The 19,689-nt window shown below is 62.5% G+C and overlaps 1 protein-coding gene across 2 annotated transcripts in view; it reads left to right on the top strand.

Moving 5' to 3' along the window:
- The window catches only part of LOC142469132 (stimulated by retinoic acid gene 6 protein-like), a 105,149-nt gene that overhangs the window by 10,172 nt on the left and 75,288 nt on the right, over positions 1–19,689 (top strand). For both annotated transcript variants that reach the window (XM_075576065.1, XM_075576064.1), the window contains exon 3: positions 5,396–5,490. In XM_075576065.1, coding sequence (XP_075432180.1) covers positions 5,396–5,490 — 95 coding nt within the window. The remainder of the gene's footprint in view (positions 1–5,395; positions 5,491–19,689) is intronic.

Here is a 19,689-nt window from a genome sequence, read left to right on the forward strand (position 1 = left end):
TAGGTCGAGAATACCCCGAGGTTGGCGTCCATATAGGAGCTCAAACGGGGTGAAGCTTGTAGATGATTGGGGAACTTCTCGTACCGCAAACAACAGTAAAAGGGAGAAGTTCATCCCAAGCTCACTTTTCAGTGTCCACAAACTTCCTAAGCATGGTTTTTAAAGTACGGTTAAACCTCTCTACCAATCCATCAGTCTGAGGATGGTAGACTGAGGTCCGGACGGATTTTACCTCCAATAACTTCAGGACATCCTGCATTAACTTTGCCATGAAATTTGTTCCCTGGTCAGTTAACATTACTTGGGGAAGTCCTACCCTAGAGAACAGTTCTAACAGCCTGTGAGCAACCTGTTTAGCAGTAGCTGATCTCAGAGGGAAGGCCTCAGGATATCTGGTGGCATAATCTACCACAACAAGTATAAATGTATGTCCCTTCGCAGAGGGTTCTAAATGTCCAACCAGATCTACCCCAATTCTCTCGAATGGGACGGCTACCAAGGGCAGAGGAACCAAGCGAGCCGGCTTCTGTCCTTTTTGGCTAATTAACTGGCATTCAGGACATGTCTCACATAGTTTCATGATGTCACCATGTATGCCTGGCCAGTAAAACCGGGACGAGATGCGGTCTGTGGTTTTATCTCTGCCCAAATGACCACCCCATGGGAGAGTATGGGCTAGGGTGAACACTGTTCTAATTAACCCTTTAGGGACTAGCATCTGTCGAATGACCTCCCCTGTTTGTGTAACCTTATTCACACGATATAGAATGTCATTCAACAGTTCAAAATGTGGAAACACTTTTACACCCTGTTCATCCATTATCTTGTTGTTGACCTGTACCACCTTCTCATATTGTCTAGCCAGAGCTGGGTCCTCCCTCTGTCTCTGACGGAAGTCAGGAAGATCCAGGTCTGGCAAAATTCCCGTATCTATCTGTTCCCCACCCTGGTCATCCCCGGCCATGACCTGCAGTCCTTTGGGCTGACTAATGTTACCAAGAGTCCCAGCCTTTCTTAACCAGTCCTCTTTTTCCGCACGTCTCTGTTTACGTGTCTTAGGGACATGGTGTCTACGGGGAAAAATCTCTGGGGAAAAAGGGAACAAGTCTCCGGGCTTCTCCGGAACCAGAGAAGTAGGCTCCGTAGGAGTAGGGGCCAACAATGTTTCGAGGTAGGCCCAGTCTCGGCCAAGTAGAACAGGAGCAGGTAGCCAGGGAGCAAGTCCCACTAGTAGGCTAGCCTCTTGATCCTGGATACGCAGTAGAACGTTCGCCGTCGGGTATCTCTTTGTATCCCCATGGATACACTCGATATGCAAAGGAGAGTCATAAGATAGTCTATTGCTTGGAATTAGGCCCTCTAGGATCAGGGTTTTTCCAGAGCCCGAGTCCAGCATGGCGTTTACTTTTGTCCCCTCCAGAGATGCTGGGACTAACCACGGATTGTGGTCCCCTCGGAGACAAGCTGTGGCAGTGGTTCTGCCATATGAACAGTCCATCTCATCATCTCTTGAATCCGCAACCTCGGTCGTCAGCGGAAGCTCTCGACGGGGCTCGGTGTTTGGACGTCTCCGCTGTTGGATGGGGTCCTTCCTTCTGGTTGGTGGGGTTATCCTCTCCACCGGGTGGGTGACAGGAGTCCAGGTTCTCGGGGAATACTGTGGGTGGCGGCCTCCCTTGAGTGATCCAGTGGCCTCGGACCAAGGATGGGCGTCTCTGCGGGAGTTTGTACCAGGAACCCTCCGAGATGGGAAAGGGTCTTCCGATCGGGTTGACTGGATCTCCCGAGCTGGCGGGTTGTTGACCCCTCGATTGTCTGCTCTCCTGCCTCTAGCATCACCGGAAGCAACTGGTGTTTGCACCGGCCATTCCCAGCTATCCTGTTGGGTGTCGTCACCCAGGAAGTTTTCCACCAAGCGGACCGCTGAATTCAGGGAAAATGCAGCGTGTCTTTTTACCCAGGAGCGGGAGGAGGGGGGCAGTATCTGTATGAACTGCTCGAGCACAAACTGTTCAAGGATCTCTGCCTTGTCATGTTTTTCCGGTTGTATCCACCTGGTACATAAGTCTACTAAGCGGTGGGCTACGACCCGGGGTCTGTCTCTGTTTGCATATTTGACTGTCCGGAACCGCTGTCGGTAGGCCTCTGGAGTGAGGCCTAGGCGATCCAGAATAGCAGCCTTTAGTTGCTGATAGTCCATGGCCTCGTCTGCTGGAAGAGCCTGGTAGGCTGCCTGAGCTTCCCCTATGAGGAGTGGAGCCAGAGTCGTTACCCAGCGATCAACTGTCCAGCCGTGGGCCGTGGCTACCCTTTCAAAAGTGAGGAGAAATGCCTCTGGGTCTTCGTTTGGCTTCATTTTATGCAGCATCACCGGTGAGTTATTTGGAATCCCTGGTCTGCCTGGGGCTGGGCCTTCGGCCAGCAATTGGAGTAGCTTTTCCTCTCGCTGGGCCTGTCGCTCATCTTGCTGGGCCTGTCGCTCAGCTTGTTTCTCTGCTAGCTGGAGCTGTTGCTCAAGGAACTGAGAAAAAATTGTCTCCATTTTTTTTCTTTTTTTTCCCGTCTGTGTGTGTGTGGCCCTTCAGATACAGGGCCCGTCCAAATCCCACTTCTGACACCACATGTGGCAGGACGGCCTGTAGCCGAGGTCAGGGAACAGTCCACACGTGTAGTTTCAGGATAAATGAAAACGTTCAGTGGCTTTATTTCTCCACAGCAACATAACATGCGGGTACACTGTCCCTTTAAGCAAATAAATACTGCTCCACGTTGGGAGAAAACTGACTAACACAGCAGTCCTAGCTAGCAGGCTGGCTGGCTAAACCATACCCAAACCGTAAGAGTCTTTTTAAGCAGTCATGCAAACAAATGAAAGAAATCTTACTTTGGCTGCAGTAAGTAGTGTGCTGTATCCTTCTGGCTAGCAGCACATCTATCCATGTGCTCTCCTCTGACACAGGCAGCTACTGCTGGTAACAAGATCCTTATCTACCTTCCTGGCTCTCAGGTGTCAGCTTACTTCCTGACTACCTAACTTCCACCTGAATTAACCCTTATGAGTGCTGGATGAAGCACTCAGACATATGTTTCCCAGGCATAATTGATAGGGTTTGACTTCACCCTGTCACAGTGACCATATAATGTCCCGTGCCTAAACCGGACACAGACATGTCAAGGTCATGGGAAGAACACGGCTGCTAATATGTATCACGCGTCTGCTGCCACGCACTGCGCCATTTTCTACCTGTGACTGCGGGGGAATTGCGTTACATTTTGTGCTAATCATTAGCCACAGAGGATTACCCAACTCTAGGGGTGATTTGTTCTCGCTAGTGAAGGGCGAGTTCCGGGCACAGAGGCAGAATTTGCTGCACCCCGTTATAATCAGCGCATCGCGTCATTTCTCCACTCACCCCCCTCGCTGCGTTTCACGGTGCTGCAAATGCCTCTGGCAGGGAAGGGGTTAAAATGGTGAATGGAGAGACTTGAGAGGAGCCTCTGGGGGTTAAGGGAATGGTGACTTTGAAGTGGGAGATCCCAATACAAGATCCGGTGCTATAATATTATACATCAGGGGTTCCCAACAGGGGGTTTGTTCCATAGTTACAGTAGATAGATTTTTGGGGTTCAAAAATCAGCTTCACTGAAGAAGCCATTTAAAGGGTTAATTTTGCCTGCTCGGTGAAAATGCTGAGACAAGGATTCACACTGCGCAAAATGAAACCTCTTTTCCTGGTGTTTGTGGGAGTTTACCGGAGTTAGATAAGGTGCGAGACACTGACAGCAAATATACCATCTTCAATAATGAATATATGCGTTGTCTCTCCATACTAACAAGCCTAGAATGAAAGGGTTAATTTATAGTTAGAAAAAGCCATGCTTGAGGAAAATGATCTCAGAGCAGAAAGAAACAGCGAACCAAAGACGCTGCTCTCTGCCTGTAACGTCTCGTTCCTGCGAGCGGAAGCTCGGGGCTGTAAAATGCCTCAGGAATAAATATATTGTGACTGCAAGAAACCTGTGTCGGGAATCGGGATCTGTATTTTCTATGGTATCTGAAGAACAAAAGAAACACCTTATATATTTTCAGTTACATAGTAGATGAGGTTGAGAAAAGACAGACGTCCATCAAGTTCAACCTATGTTAAATTTAGACAACAGATACTTTATCCTATATCCGTACTTACAGTATATTGATCCAGAGGAAGGCAAACACAAACCCCAGTGTCATATCATCCAATGATATCTCATTAGGGGAAAATAAATTCCTTCCTGACTCCAAATTTTGGCAATCAGGTTACTCCCTGGATCAGAATCCTTCCCATGTATACTTATTTGGTATATCCCTGTATACCTTTCCTTTCTAAAAAGATGTCCAACCTTTTTTTGAACATATCTATTGTATCTGCCATCACAGTCTCCATGGGTAATGAATCCCGCACTGTAACTGCCCTTACTGTAAAGAACCCTTTCCTTTGTTGCTGGTGAAATCTTCCTTCCTCCAGCCTAAAGGTATTACCCTTTGAGGTGTCTCCAAGGGGTTCGCCAAAAACAAACCTGTAATGGCGGCTCCCAGGCAGTGTAGTGTGGTCCTGAGCCCGTGTGGGGGCTGTGCACTTAGTAAGACCACAAACTGCGCCTTAGCGTGAGGGTATCGCTGTCACTTACAGCAGGAGTATCCCACAATGCATTGCATCCACAGCAGCAAGGCATTATGGGGCGTAACTATGGAAACTCCCGCAGTGAGTGACCGCTATACCAAGGGTTGCCACCACTCCGGGTTTGACCCGGAGACTACGGGTTTCGGCCACATATCTCCGGGACGGCGTCATCCCCTACCCCCCTGCAAATCCCATCAACAGCGCCGCGACGTCAAATGGCAGCACGTTGCCATGACAACGGGATGCTACGGGACGTAATGACATCCTACGGCGTCACGTTGCCATGACAACGGGGGTCACATGACGCCTCGGCGCCATAAGGCGTCCCGTTGTCGCAGCAACTTGACACGAAACATCACGTGACGTCACGTTGTCATGGCAACACGCTCCATTTGACGTCACGGAGCCATGTTGACAGGACCTTGCGGGGGGAGATGCCGGGAAACGCCGGGAAATGCCGCCGCTGAAAGTAAGAGAAAAATAAAATATAAATAAAATAAATAAATGTATAAAATGTCATTGCAGAAAGTCTCCGGGTTATCCCTCAATAGAAGGTGGCAGGGCTGCCGTACCCCCATGCTGCCTGCACATATTGAGGCGCAGTAGGGGGCCTTATTAAGCGTGTGGTCCCCACACAAGCTCGGGGTTCGGGGAAATCTTTTTGAGTAGGGGGTGTGTATCGTACTCTAATTAGGACAGTATGCTATGTCAGTGCTATGTGATATTTATTTCAGGTTCTAATTACATTCCTGTTATCCTATTTACAACAACGCGCAAAGCATCAAACTGCTGATACACTGCCGCTGGGTAAAAGGTTCGGCATTGTGGTGTAAGTAACAATTGTCTTATTAATCACACAGCTGTTAATCAAGCCCCAGAACGTGTATACACGAGTAATGTATATATCTGGTTCTGTGTCACCTAATTCTGACTGCAGGGTGTGAGGGAGGCTGCGTGCTGCAGGGTGTGAGGGAGGCTGCGTACTGCAGGGTGTGAGGGAGGCTGTGGGCTGCAGGGTGTGAGGGAGGCTGCATGCTGCAGGGTGTGAGGGAGGCTGCGTGCTGCAGGGTGTGAGGGAGGCTGTGTGCTGCAGGGTGTGAGGGAGGCTGCGTGCTGCAGGGTGTGAGGGAGGCTGCGTGCTGCAGGGTGTGAGGGAGGCTGCGTGCTGCAGGGTGTGAGGGAGGCTGGGTGCTGCAGGGTGTGAGGGAGGCTGCGTGCTGCAGGGTGTGAGGGAGGCTGCGTGCTGCAGGATGTGAGGGAGGCTGTGGGCTGCAGGGTGTGAGGGAGGCTGCGTGCTGCAGGGTGTGAGGGAGGCTGCAGGGTGTGAGGGAGGCTGCGTGCTGCAGGGTGTGAGGGAGGCTGCGTGCTGCAGGGTGTGAGGGAGGCTGCGTGCTGCAGGGTGTGAGGGAGGCTGCGTGCTGCAGGGTGTGAGGGAGGCTGCGTGCTGCAGGGTGTGAGGGAGGCTGCGTGCTGCAGGGTGTGAGGGAGGCTGCATGCTGCAGGGTGTGAGGGAGGCTGCGTGCTGCAGGGTGTGAGGGAGGCTGTGTGCTGCAGGGTGTGAGGGAGGCTGCGTGCTGCAGGGTGTGAGGGAGGCTGCGTGCTGCAGGGTGTGAGGGAGGCTGCGTGCTGCAGGGTGTGAGGGAGGCTGGGTGCTGCAGGGTGTGAGGGAGGCTGCGTGCTGCAGGGTGTGAGGGAGGCTGCGTGCTGCAGGGTGTGAGGGAGGCTGTGTGCTGCAGGGTGTGAGGGAGGCTGCGTGCTGCAGGGTGTGAGGGACGCTGCGTGCTGCAGGATGTGAGGGAGGCTGTGGGCTGCAGGGTGTGAGGGAGGCTGCGTGCTGCAGGGTGTGAGGGAGGCTGCAGGGTGTGAGGGAGGCTGCGTGCTGCAGGGTGTGAGGCAGGCTGCAGGGTGTGAGGGAGGCTGCGTGCTGCAGGGTGTGAGGGAGGCTGCGTGCTGCAGGGTGTGAGGGAGGCTGCGTGCTGCAGGGTGTGAGGGAGGCTGCGTGCTGCAGGGTGTGAGGGAGGCTGCGTGCAGCAGGGTGTGAGGGAGGCTGCGTGCTGCAGGGTGTGAGGGACGCTGCGTGCTGCAGGGTGTGAGGGAGGCTGCAGGGTGTGAGGGAGGCTGCGTGCTGCAGGGTGTGAGGGAGGCTGCAGGGTGTGAGGGAGGCTGCGTGCTGCAGGGTGTGAGGGAGGCTGTGTGCTGCAGGGTGTGAGGGAGGCTGCGTGCTGCAGGGTGTGAGGGACGCTGCGTGCTGCAGGATGTGAGGGAGGCTGTGGGCTGCAGGGTGTGAGGGAGGCTGCGTGCTGCAGGGTGTGAGGGAGGCTGCAGGGTGTGAGGGAGGCTGCGTGCTGCAGGGTGTGAGGCAGGCTGCAGGGTGTGAGGGAGGCTGCGTGCTGCAGGGTGTGAGGGAGGCTGCGTGCTGCAGGGTGTGAGGGAGGCTGCGTGCTGCAGGGTGTGAGGGAGGCTGCGTGCTGCAGGGTGTGAGGGAGGCTGCGTGCAGCAGGGTGTGAGGGAGGCTGCGTGCTGCAGGGTGTGAGGGACGCTGCGTGCTGCAGGGTGTGAGGGAGGCTGCAGGGTGTGAGGGAGGCTGCGTGCTGCAGGGTGTGAGGCAGGCTGCAGGGTGTGAGGGAGGCTGCGTGCTGCAGGGTGTGAGGGAGGTTGTGTGCTGCAGGGTGTGAGGGAGGCTGCGTGCTGCAGGGTGTGAGGGAGGCTGCGTGCTGCAGGATGTGAGGGAGGCTGCCTGCTGCAGGGTGTGAGGGAGGCTGCGTGCTGCAGGGTGTGAGGCAGGCTGCGTGCTGCAGGGTGTGAGGGAGGTTGTGTGCTGCAGGGTGTGAGGGAGGCTGCGTGCTGCAGGGTGTGAGGGAGGCTGCGTGCTGAAGGATATGAGGGAGGCTGCGTGCTGCAGGGTGTGAGGGAGGCTGTGTGCTGCAGGGTGTGAGGGAGGCTGCGTGCTGCAGGGTGTGAGGGAGGCTGCGTGCTGAAGGATATGAGGGAGGCTGCGTGCTGCAGGGTGTGAGGGAGGCTGTGGGCTGCAGGGTGTGAGGGAGGCTGCGTGCTGCAGGGTGTGAGGGAGGCTGCGTGCTGCAGGGTGTGAGGGAGGCTGCGTGCTGCAGGGTGTGAGGGAGGCTGCGTGCTGCAGGGTGTGAGGGAGGCTGCGTGCTGCAGGGTGTGAGGGAGGCTGTGTGCTGCAGGGTGTCAGGGAGGCTGCGTGCTGCAGGGTGTGAGGGAGGCTGCGTGCTGCAGGGTGTGAGGGAGGCTGCGTGCTGCAGGGTGTGAGGGAGGCTGCGTGCTGCAGGGTGTGAGGGAGGCTGCGTGCTGCAGGGTGTGAGGGAGGCTGTGTGCTGCAGGGTGTGAGGGAGGCTGCGTGCTGCAGGGTGTGAGGGAGGCTGCAGGGTGTGAGGGAGGCTGTGGGCTGCAGGAGGGAGTGAGGCTGCGTGCTGCAGGGTGTGAGGGAGGCTGCGTGCTGCAGGATGTGAGGGACGCTGCGTGCTGTAGGGTGTGAGGGAGGCTGCGTGCTGCAGGGTGTGAGGGAGGCTGCGTGCTGCAGGATGTGAGGGAGGCTGCGTGCTGCAGGATGTGAGGGAGGCTGCGTGCTGCAGGATGTGAGGGAGGCTGCATGATGCAGGGTGTGAGGGAGGCTGCGTGCTGCAGGGTGTGAGGGAGGCTGCATGCTGCAGGGTGTGAGGGAGGCTGTGGGATGCAGGGTGTGAGGGAGGCTGCCTGCTGCAGGGTGTGAGGTAGGCTGTGGGCTGCAGGGTGTGAGGGAGGTTGCGTGCTGCAGGGTGTGAGGGAGGCTGCGTGCAGTAGGGTGTGAGGGAGGCTGCAGGGTGTGAGGGAGGCTGCGTGCTGCAGGGTGTGAGGGAGGCTGCGTGCTGCAGGGTGTGAGGGAGGCTGCGTCCTGCAGGATGTGAGGGAGGCTGCGTGCTGCAGGGTGTGAGGGAGGCTGCGTGCTGCAGGGTGTGAGGGAGGCTGCGTGCTGCAGGGTGTGAGGGAGGCTGCGTGCTGCAGGGTGTGAGGGAGGCTGCGTGCTGCAGGGTGTGAGGGAGGCTGGGTGCTGCAGGGTGTGAGGGAGGCTGCGTGCTGCAGGGTGTGAGGGAGGCTGCGTGCTGCAGGGTGTGAGGGAGGCTGTGTGCTGCAGGGTGTGAGGGAGGCTGGGTGCTGCAGGGTGTGAGGGAGGCTGCGTGCTGCAGGGTGTGAGGGACGCTGCGTGCTGCAGGATGTGAGGGAGGCTGTGGGCTGCAGGGTGTGAGGGAGGCTGCGTGCTGCAGGGTGTGAGGGAGGCTGCAGGGTGTGAGGGAGGCTGCGTGCTGCAGGGTGTGAGGCAGGCTGCAGGGTGTGAGGGAGGCTGCGTGCTGCAGGGTGTGAGGGAGGCTGCGTGCTGCAGGGTGTGAGGGAGGCTGCGTGCTGCAGGGTGTGAGGGAGGCTGCGTGCTGCAGGGTGTGAGGGAGGCTGCGTGCTGCAGGATGTGAGGGACGCTGCGTGCTGCAGGGTGTGAGGGAGGCTGCAGGGTGTGAGGGAGGCTGCGTGCTGCAGGGTGTGAGGCAGGCTGCAGGGTGTGAGGGAGGCTGCGTGCTGCAGGGTGTGAGGGAGGTTGTGTGCTGCAGGGTGTGAGGGAGGCTGCGTGCTGCAGGGTGTGAGGGAGGCTGCGTGCTGCAGGATGTGAGGGAGGCTGCGTGCTGCAGGGTGTGAGGGAGGTTGTGTGCTGCAGGGTGTGAGGGAGGCTGCGTGCTGCAGGGTGTGAGGGAGGCTGCGTGCTGCAGGATGTGAGGGAGGCTGCGTGCTGCAGGGTGTGAGGGAGGCTGTGTGCTGCAGGGTGTGAGGGAGGCTGCAGGGTGTGAGGGAGGCTGCAGGGTGTGAGGGAGGCTGTGTGCTGCAGGGTGTCAGGGAGGCTGCGTGCTGCAGGGTGTCAGGGAGGCTGCGTGCTGCTGGGTGTGAGGGAGGCTGCGTGCTGCAGGGTGTGAGGGAGGCTGCATGCTGCAGGGTGTGAGGGAGGCTGCGTGCTGCAGGGTGTGAGGGAGGCTGCGTGCTGCAGGGTGTGAGGGAGGCTGCGTGCTGCAGGGTGTGAGGGAGGCTGCATGCTGCAGGGTGTGAGGGAGGCTGCGTGCTGCAGGGTGTGAGGGAGGCTGCGTGCTGCAGGGTGTGAGGGATGCTGCGTGCTGCAGGGTGTGAGGAAGGCTGGGTTCTGCAGGGTGTCAGGGAGGCTGCGTGCTGCAGGGTGTGAGGGAGGCTGCGTGCTGCAGGATGTGAGGAAGGCTGGGTGCTGCAGGGTGTCAGGGAGGCTGCGTGCTGCAGGGTGTGAGGGAGGCTGCGTGCTGCAGGGTGTGAGGGAGGCTGCGTGCTGCAGGGTGTGAGGGAGGCTGCAGGGTGTGAGGGAGGCTGCGTGCTGCAGGGTGTGAGGGAGGCTGCGTGCTGCAGGGTGTGAGGGAGGCTGCAGGGTGTGAGGGAGGCTGGGTGCTGTAGGGTGTGAGGGAGGCTGCGTGCTGCAGGGTGTGAGGGAGGCTGCGTGCTGCAGGATGTGAGGGAGGCTGCGTGCTGCAGGATGTGAGGGAGGCTGCGTGCTGCAGGATGTGAGGGAGGCTGCGTGCTGCAGGGTGTGAGGGAGGCTGCGTGCTGCAGGGTGTGAGGGAGGCTGCATGCTGCAGGGTGTGAGGGAGGCTGTGGGCTGCAGGGTGTGAGGGAGGCTGTGGGCTGCAGGGTGTGAGGGAGGCTGCCTGCTGCAGGGTGTGAGGGAGGCTGTGGGCTGCAGGGTGTGAGGGAGGTTGTGTGCTGCAGGGTGTGAGGGAGGCTGCGTGCAGTAGGGTGTGAGGGAGGCTGCAGGGTGTGAGGGAGGCTGCGTGCAGTAGGGTGTGAGGGAGGCTGCAGGGTGTGAGGGAGGCTGCGTGCAGTAGGGTGTGAGGCAGGCTGCAGGGTGTGAGGGAGGCTGCGTGCTGCAGGATGTGAGGGAGGCTGCGTGCTGCAGGGTGTGAGGGAGGCTGCGTGCTGCAGGGTGTGAGGGAGGCTGCGTGCTGCAGGGTGTGAGGGAGGCTGCGTGCTGCAGGATGTGAGGGAGGCTGCAGGGTGTGAGGGAGGCTGCGTGCTGCAGGGTGTGAGGGAGGCTGCGTGCTGCAGGGTGTGAGGGAGGCTGCGGGCTGCAGGGTGTGAGGGAGGCTGCGGGCTGCAGGGTGTGAGGGAGGCTGCGGGCTGCAGGATGTGAGGGAGGCTGCGGGCTGCAGGATGTGAGGGAGGCTGCGTGCTGCAGGATGTGAGGGAGGCTGCGTGCTGCAGGGTGTGAGGGAGGCTGCGTGCTGCAGGGTGTGAGGGAGGCTGCGTGCTGCAGGGTGTGAGGGAGGCTGCGTGCTGCAGGGTGTGAGGGAGGCTGCGTGCTGCAGGATGTGAGGGAGGCTGCGTGCTGCAGGATGTGAGGGAGGCTGCATGCTGCAGGGTGTGAGGGAGGCTGCGTGCTGCAGGGTGTGAGGGAGGCTGCATGCTGCAGGGTGTGAGGGAGGCTGTGGGCTGCATGGTGTGAGGGAGGCTGCCTGCTGCAGGGTGTGAGGGAGGCTGTGGGCTGCAGGGTGTGAGGGAGGTTGTGTGCTGCAGGAGGAAGGGAGGCTGCGTGCTGCAGGGTGTGAGGGAGGCTGTGGGCTGCAGGAGGAAGGGAGGCTGCGTGCTGCAGGGTGTGAGGGAGGCTGCAGGGTGTGAGGGAGGCTGCGGGCTGCAGGGTGTGAGGGAGGCTGCGTGCTGCAGGGTGTGAGGGAGGCTGCGTGCTGGAGGGTGTGAGGGAGGCTGCGTGCTGCAGGATGTGTGGGAGGCTGCGTGCTGCAGGGTGTGAGGGAGGCTGGGTGCTGCAGGGTGTGAGGGAGGCTGCGTGCTGCAGGGTGTGAGGGAGGCTGCGTGCTGCAGGGTGTGAGGGAGGCTGCGTGCTGCAGGGTGTGAGGGAGGCTGCGTGCTGCAGGGTGTGAGGGAGGCTGCGTGCTGCAGGGTGTGAGGGAGGCTGCGTGCTGCAGGGTGTGAGGGAGGCTGCGTGCTGCAGGGTGTGAGGGAGGCTGCGTGCTGCAGGGTGTGAGGGAGGCTGCGTGCTGCAGGGTGTGAGGGAGGCTGCGTGCTGCAGGGTGTGAGGGATGCTGCGTGCTGCAGGGTGTGAGGGAGGCTGCGTGCTGCAGGGTGTGAGGGAGGCTGCATACTGCAGGGTGTGAGGGAGGCTGTGGGCTGCAGGGTGTGAGGGAGGCTGTGGGCTGCAGGGTGTGAGGGAGGCTGCGTGCTGCAGGGTGTGAGGGAGGCTGTGGGCTGCAGGAGGGAGAGAGGCTGCGTGCTGCAGGGTGTGAGGGAGGCTGCGTGCTGCAGGGTGTGAGGGAGGCTGTGGGCTGCAGGGTGTGAGGGAGTCTGCGTGCTGCAGGGTGTGAGGGAGGCTGCGTGCTGCAGGATGTGAGGGAGGCTGCGTGCTGCAGGGTGTGAGGGAGGCTGTGTGCTGCAGGGTGTGAGGGAGGCTGCGTGCTGCACGGTGTGAGGGAGGCTGCGTGCTGCAGGGTGTGAGGGAGGCTGCGTGCTGCAGGGTGTGAGGGAGGCTGCGTGCTGCAGGGTGTGAGGGAGGCTGCAGGGTGTGAGGGAGGCTGCGTGCTGCAGGGTGTGAGGGAGGCTGCGTGCTGCAGGGTGTGAGGGAGGCTGCGTGCTGCAGGGTGTGAGGGAGGCTGTGGGCTGCAGGGTGTGAGGGAGGCTGCGTGCTGCAGGGTGTGAGGGAGGCTGCGTGCTGCAGGATGTGAGGGAGGCTGCGTGCTGCAGGGTGTGAGGGAGGCTGTGTGCTGCAGGGTGTGAGGGAGGCTGCAGGGTGTGAGGGAGGCTGCGTGCTGCAGGGTGTGAGGGAGGCTGCGTGCTGCAGGGTGTGAGGGAGGCTGCGGGCTGCAGGGTGTGAGGGAGGCTGCGTGCTGCAGGGTGTGAGGGAGGCTGTGGGCTGCAGGGTGTGAGGGAGGCTGTGGGCTGCAGGGTGTGAGGGAGGCTGCGTGCTGCAGGGTGTGAGGGAGGCTGCGTGCTGCAGGGTGTGAGGGAGGCTGCGTGCTGCAGGGTGTGAGGGAGGCTGTGTGCTGCAGGGTGTGAGGGAGGCTGTGGGCTGCAGGAGGGAGTGAGGCTGCGTGCTGCAGGGTGTGAGGGAGGCTGCGTGCTGCAGGGTGTGAGGGAGGCTGTGGGCTGCAGGAGGGAGTGAGGCTGTGTGCTGCAGGGTGTGAGGGAGGCTGCGTGCTGCAGCTTGTGAGGGAGGCTGCGTGCTGCAGGGTGTGAGGGAGGCTGCGTGCTGCAGGGTGTGAGGGAGGCTGCGTGCTGCAGGATGTGAGGGAGGCTGCGTGCTGCAGGGTGTGAGGGAGGCTGTGTGCTGCACGGTGTGAGGGAGGCTGCGTGCTGCAGGGTGTGAGGGAGGCTGCGTGCTGCAGGGTGTGAGGGAGGCTGCGTGCTGCAGGGTGTGAGGGAGGCTGCAGGGTGTGAGGGAGGCTGCGTGCTGCAGGGTGTGAGGGAGGCTGCGTGCTGCAGGGTGTGAGGGAGGCTGCGTGCTGCAGGGTGTGAGGGAGGCTGCGTGCTGCAGGGTGTGAGGGAGGCTGCGTGCTGCAGGGTGTGAGAGAGGCTGGGTGCTGCAGGGTGTGAGGGAGGCTGCGTGCTGCAGGGTGTGAGGGAGGCTGCATGCTGCAGCCTGTGAGGGAGGCTGCGTGCTGCAGGGTGTGAGGGAGGCTGCATACTGCAGGGTGTGAGGGAGGCTGGGTGCTGCAGGGTGTGAGGGAGGCTGCGTGCTGCAGGGTGTGAGGGAGGCTGCATGCTGCAGCCTGTGAGGGAGGCTGCGTGCTGCAGGGTGTGAGGGAGGCTGCATACTGCAGGGTGTGAGGGAGGCTGTGGGCTGCAGGGTGTGAGGGAGGCTGTGGGCTGCAGGGTGTGAGGGAGGCTGCGTGCTGCAGGGTGTGAGGGAGGCTGCGTGCTGCAGGATGTGTGGGAGGCTGCGTGCTGCAGGGTGTGAGGGAGGCTGGGTGCTGCAGGGTGTGAGGGAGGCTGGGTGCTGCAGGGTGTGAGGGAGGCTGCGTGCTGCAGGGTGTGAGGGAGGCTGCGTGCTGCAGGGTGTGAGGGAGGCTGCGTGCTGCAGGGTGTGAGGGAGGCTGCAGGGTGTGAGGGAGGCTGCAGGGTGTGAGGGAGGCTGCGTGCTGCAGGGTGTGAGGGAGGCTGCGTGCTGCAGGGTGTGAGGGAGGCTGCGTGCTGCAGGGTGTGAGGGAGGCTGCGTGCTGCAGGGTGTGAGGGATGCTGCGTGCTGCAGGGTGTGAGGGAGGCTGCGTGCTGCAGGGTGTGAGGGAGGCTGCATACTGCAGGGTGTGAGGGAGGCTGTGGGCTGCAGGGTGTGAGGGAGGCTGTGGGCTGCAGGGTGTGAGGGAGGCTGCGTGCTGCAGGGTGTGAGGGAGGCTGTGGTCTGCAGGATGTGAGGGAGGCTGCGTGCTGCAGGGTGTGAGGGAGGCTGCGTGCTGCAGGATGTGAGGGAGGCTGCGTGCTGCAGGGTGTGAGGGAGGCTGTGTGCTGCAGGGTGTGAGGGAGGCTGCAGGGTGTGAGGGAGGCTGCGTGCTGCAGGGTGTGAGGGAGGCTGCGTGCTGCAGGGTGTGAGGGAGGCTGCGGGCTGCAGGGTGTGAGGGAGGCTGCGTGCTGCAGGGTGTGAGGGAGGCTGTGGGCTGCAGGGTGTGAGGGAGGCTGTGGGCTGCAGGGTGTGAGGGAGGCTGCCTGCTGCAGGGTGTGAGGGAGGCTGTGGGCTGCAGGAGGGAGTGAGGCTGCGTGCTGCAGGGTGTGAGGGAGGCTGCGTGCTGCAGGGTGTGAGGGAGGCTGTGGGCTGCAGGAGGGAGGGAGGCTGTGTGCTGCAGGGTGTGAGGGAGGCTGCGTGCTGCAGCTTGTGAGGGAGGCTGCGTGCTGCAGGGTGTGAGGGAGGCTGCGTGCTGCAGGGTGTGAGGGAGGCTGCGTGCTGCAGAGTGTGAGGGAGGCTGCGTGCTGCAGGGTGTGAGGGAGGCTGCGTGCTGCAGGGTGTGAGGGAGGCTGCGTGCTGCAGGGTGTGAGGGAGGCTGCGTGCTGCAGGGTGTGAGGGAGGCTGCGTGCTGCAGGGTGTGAGGGAGTGTGAGGGAGGCTGCGTGCAGTAGGGTGTGAGGGAGGCTGCAGGGTGTGAGGGAGGCTGCGTGCTGCAGGGTGTGAGGGAGTCTGTGTGCTGCAGGGTGTGAGGGAGGCTGCATGCTGCAGGGTGTGAGGGAGGCTGCGTGCTGCAGGATGTGAGGGAGGCTGCATGCTGCAGGGTGTGAGGGAGGCTGCGTGCTGCAGGGTGTGAGGGAGGCTGCGTGCTGCAGGATGTGAGGGAGGTTGCATGCTGCAGGGTGTGAGGGACGCTGCGTGCTGCAGCTTGTGAGGGAGGCTGCGTGCTGCAGGGTGTGAGGGTGGCTGCGTGCTGCAGGGTGTGAGGGAGGCTGCGTGCTGCAGGGTGTGAGGGAGGCTGCGTGCTGCAGGGTGTGAGGGAGGCTGGGTGCTGCAGGGTGTGAGGGAGGCTGCGTGCTGCAGGGTGTGAGGGAGGCTGCGTGCTGCAGGGTGTGAGGGAGGCTGCGTGCTGCAGGGTGTGAGGGACGCTGCGTGCTGCAGGGTGTGAGGGAGGCTGTGGACTGCAGGAGGAAGGGAGGCTGCGTGCTGCAGGGTGTGAGGGAGGCTGCAGGGTGTGAGGGAGGCTGCGTGCTGCAGGGTGTGAGGGAGGCTGCATGCTGCAGGGTGTGAGGGAGGCTGCATGCTGCAGGGTGTGAGGGAGGCTGCGTGCTGCAGGGTGTGAGCGAGGCTGCATGCTGCAGGGTGTGAGGGAGGCTGCGTGCTGCAGGGTGTGAGGGAGGCTGCGTGCAGTAGGGTGTGAGGGAGGCAGCGTGCAGTAGGGTGTGAGGGAGGCTGCATGCTGCAGGGTGTGAGGGAGGCTGTGTGCTGCAGGGTGTGAGGGAGGCTGCGTGCTGCAGGGTGTGAGCGAGGCTGTGGGCTGCAGGATGTGAGGGAGGCTGTGTGCTGCAGCTTGTGAGGGAGGCTGCGTGCTGCAGGGTGTGAGGGAGGCTGTGTGCTGCAGGATGTGAGGGAGGCTGCGTGCTGCAGGATGTGAGGGAGGCTGCGTGCTGCAGGGTGTGAGGGAGGCTGCATGCTGCAGGATGTGAGGGAGGCTGCGGTCTGCAGGATGTGTGGGAGGCTGCAGGATGTGAGGGAGGCTGCAGGGTGTGAGGGAGGCTGTGTGCTGCAGCTTGTGAGGGAGGCTGCGTGCTGCAGGGTGTGAGGGAGGCTGGGTGCTGCAGGGTGTGAGGGAGGCTGCGTGCTGCAGGGTGTTAGGGAGGCTGCGTGCTGCAGGGTGTGAGGGAGGCTGCGTGCTGCAGGATGTGTGGGAGGCTGCGTGCTGCAGGGTGTGAGGGAGGCTGCGTGCTGCAGGGTGTGAGGGAGGCTGCGTGCTGCAGGGTGTGAGGGAGGCTGCAGGGTGTGAGGGAGGCTGGGTGCTGCAGGGTGTGAGGGAGGCTGCGGGCTGCAGGGTGTGAGGGAGGCTGCGTGCTGCAGGGTGTGAGGGAGGCTGTGTGCTGCAGGGTGTGAGGGAGGCTGAGTGCTGCAGGGTGTGAGGGAGGCTGCGTGCTGCAGGGTGTGAGGGAGGCTGCGTGCTGCAGGGTGTGAGGGAGGCTGCGTGCTGCAGGGTGTGAGGGAGGCTGCGTGCTGCAGGGTGTGAGGGAGGCTGTGGGCTGCAGGGTGTGAGGGTGGCTGCGTGCCGCAGGGTGTGAGGGAGGCTGCGTGCTGCAGGGTGTGAGGGAGGCTGCATGCTGCAGGGTGTGAGGGTGGCTGCGTGCTGCAGGATGTGAGGGAGGCTGCGTGCTGCAGGATGTGAGGGAGGCTGCGTGCTGCAGGGTGTGAGGGAGGCTGCGTGCAGTAGGGTGTGAGGGAGGCTGCGTGCTGCAGGGTGTGAGGGAGGCTGCGTGCTGCAGGGTGTGAGGGAGGCTGCGTGCTGCAGGGTGTGAGGGAGGCTGCGTGCTGCAGGGTGTGAGGGAGGCTGCGTGCTGCAGGGTGTGAGGGAGGCTGTGGGCTGCAGGAGGAAGGGAGGCTGCGTGCTGCAGGGTGTGAGGGAGGCTGCAGGGTGTGAGGGAGGCTGCGTGCTGCAGGGTGTGAGGGAGGCTGCGTGCTGCAGGGTGTGAGGGAGGCTGCGTGCTGCAGGGTGTGAGGGAGGCTGCATGCTGCAGGGTGTGAGGGAGGCTGCGTGCTGCAGGGTGTGAGGGAGGCTGTGTGCTGCAGGGTGTGAGGGAGGCTGCGTGCTGCAGGGTGTGAGGGAGGCTGCATACTGCAGGGTGTGAGGGAGGCTGTGGGCTGCAGGTGGAAGGGTGGCTGCGGGCTGCAGGATGTGAGGGAGGCTGCGTGCTGCAGGGTGTGAGGGAGGCTGCGTGCTGCAGCTTGTGAGGGAGGCTGCGTGCTGCAGGGTGTGAGGGAGGCTGCGTGCTGCAGGGTGTGAGGGAGGCTGCGTGCTGCAGGGTGTGAGGGAGGCTGCGTGCTGCAGGGTGTGAGGGAGGCTGCATACTGCAGGGTGTGAGGGAGGCTGTGGGCTGCAGGGTGTGAGGGAGGCTGTGGGCTGCAGGGTGTGAGGGAGGCTTCGTGCTGCAGGGTGTGAGGGAGGCTGTGGGCTGCAGGAGGGAGAGAGGCTGCGTGCTGCAGGGTGTGAGGGAGGCTGTGGGCTGCAGGGTGTGAGGAAGGCTGTGGGCTGCAGGGTGTGAGGGAGGCTGCGTGCTGCAGGGTGTGAGGGAGGCTGTGGGCTGCAGAAGGGAATGAGGCTGCGTGCTGCAGTGTGTGAGGGAGGCTGCGTGCTGCAGGGTGTGAGGAAGGCTGCATGCTGCAGGGTGTGAGGGAGGCTGCGTGCTGCAGGGTGTGAGGGAGGCTGCGTGCTGCAGGATGTGTGGGAGGCTGCGTGCTGCAGGGTGTGAGGGAGGCTGCGTGCTGCAGGGTGTGAGCGAGGCTGCGTGCTGCAGGGTGTGAGTGAGGCTGTGGGCTGCAGGTGGAAGGGTGGCTGCGGGCTGCAGGATGTGAGGGAGGCTGTGTGCTGCAGGGTGTGAGGGAGGCTGCGTGCTGCAGGGTGTGAGCGAGGCTGTGGGCTGCAGGTGGAAGGGTGGCTGCGGGCTGCAGGATGTGAGGGAGGCTGTGTGCTGCAGGGTGTGAGGGAGGCTGCGTGCTGCAGCTTGTGAGGGAGGCTGCGTGCTGCAGGGTGTGAGGGAGGCTGCGTGCTGCAGGGTGTGAGGGAGGCTGCGTGCTGCAGGGTGTGAGGGAGGCTGCGGGCTGCAGGGTGTGAGGGAGGCTGCATACAGCAGGGTGTGAGGGAGGCTGTGGGCTGCAGGGTGTAAGGGAGGCTTCGTGCTGCAGGGTGTGAGGGAGGCTGTGGGCTGCAGGAGGGAGAGAGGCTGCGTGCTGCAGGGTGTGAGGGAGGCTGTGTGCTGCAGGGTGTGAGGGAGGCTGCGTGCTGCAGGGTGTGAGGGAGGCTGTGGGCTGCAGAAGGGAGTGAGGCTGCGTGCTGCAGTGTGTGAGGGAGGCTGCGTGCTGCAGGGTGTGAGGGAGGCTGTGGGCTGCAGAAGGGAGTGAGGCTGCGTGCTGCAGTGTGTGAGGGAGGCTGCGTGCTGCAGGGTGTGAGGAAGGCTGGGTGCTGCAGGGTGTGAGGGAGGCTGCATGCTGCAGGGTGTGAGGGAGGCTGCGTGCTGCAGGGTGTGAGGGAGGCTGCGTGCTGCAGGATGTGTGGGAGGATGCGTGCTGCAGGGTGTGAGGGAGGCTGCGTGCTGCAGGGTGTGAGGGAGGCTGGGTGCTTCAGGGTGTGAGGGAGGCTGCGTGCAGCAGGGTGTGAGGGAGGCTGCGTGCTGCAGGGTGTGAGGGAGGCTGCGTGCTGCAGGGTGTGAGGGAGGCTGCGTGCTGCAGGGTGTGAGGGAGGCTGCGTGCTGTAGGGTGTGAGGGAGGCTGCGTGCTGCAGGGTGTGAGGGAGGCTGCGTGCTGCAGGGTGTGAGGGAGGCTGCGTGCTGCAGGGTGTGAGGGACGCTGCGTGCTGCAGGGTGTGAGGGAGGCTGCGTGCTGCAGGGTGTGAGGGAGGCTGCATACTGCAGGGTGTGAGGGAGGCTGTGGGCTGCAGGGTGTGAGGGAGGCTGTGGGCTGCAGGGTGTGAGGGAGGCTGCGTGCTGCAGGGTGTGAGGGAGGCTGTGGGCTGCAGGAGGGAGAGAGGCTGCGTGCTGCAGGGTGTGAGGGAGGCTGCGTGCTGCAGGGTGTGAGGGAGGCTGTGGGCTGCAGGGTGTGAGGGAGGCTGCGTGCTGCAGGGTGTGAGGGAGGCTGCGTGCTGCAGGGTGTGATGGAGGCTGCGTGCTGCAGGGTGTGAGGGAGGCTGCGTGCTGCAGGGTGTGAGGGAGGCTGCAGGGTGTGAGGGAGGCTGCGTGCTGCAGGGTGTGAGGGAGGCTGCGTGCTGCAGGGTGTGAGGGAGGCTGCAGGGTGTGAGGGTGGCTGCAGGGTGTGAGGAAGGCTGCGTGCTGCAGGGTGTGAGGGAGGCTGCAGAGTGTGAGGGAGGCTGCGTGCTGCAGGGTGTGAGGGAGGCTGCGTGCTGCAGGGTGTGAGGGAGGCTGCCTGCTGCAGGGTGTGAGGTAGGCTGCAGGGTGTGAGGGAGGCTGCGTGCTGCAGGGTGTGAGGGAGGCTGTGTGCTGCAGGGTGTGAGGGACGCTGCGTGCTGCAGGGTGTGAGGGAGGCTGCGTGCTGCAGGGTGTGAGGGAGGCTGCGTGCTGCAGGGTGTGAGGGAGGCTGCAGGGTGTGAGGGAGGCTGCGTGCTGCAGGGTGTGAGGGAGGCTGCGTGCTGCAGGGTGTGAGGGAGGCTGCGTGCTGCAGGGTGTGAGGGAGTCTGCAGGGTGTGACGGAGGCTGCGTGCTGCAGGGTGTGAGGGAGGCTGCAGGGTGTGAGGGAGGCTGTGTGCTGCAGGGTGTGAGGGAGGCTGCGTGCTGCAGGGTGTGAGGGAGGCTGCGTGCTGCAGGGTGTGAGGGAGGCTGCAGGGTGTGAGGGA

The sequence above is a fragment of the Ascaphus truei genome, chromosome 18 (genome assembly GCF_040206685.1).
Source record: "Ascaphus truei isolate aAscTru1 chromosome 18, aAscTru1.hap1, whole genome shotgun sequence".
In the NCBI taxonomy this organism is placed as follows: domain Eukaryota; kingdom Metazoa; phylum Chordata; class Amphibia; order Anura; family Ascaphidae; genus Ascaphus; species Ascaphus truei.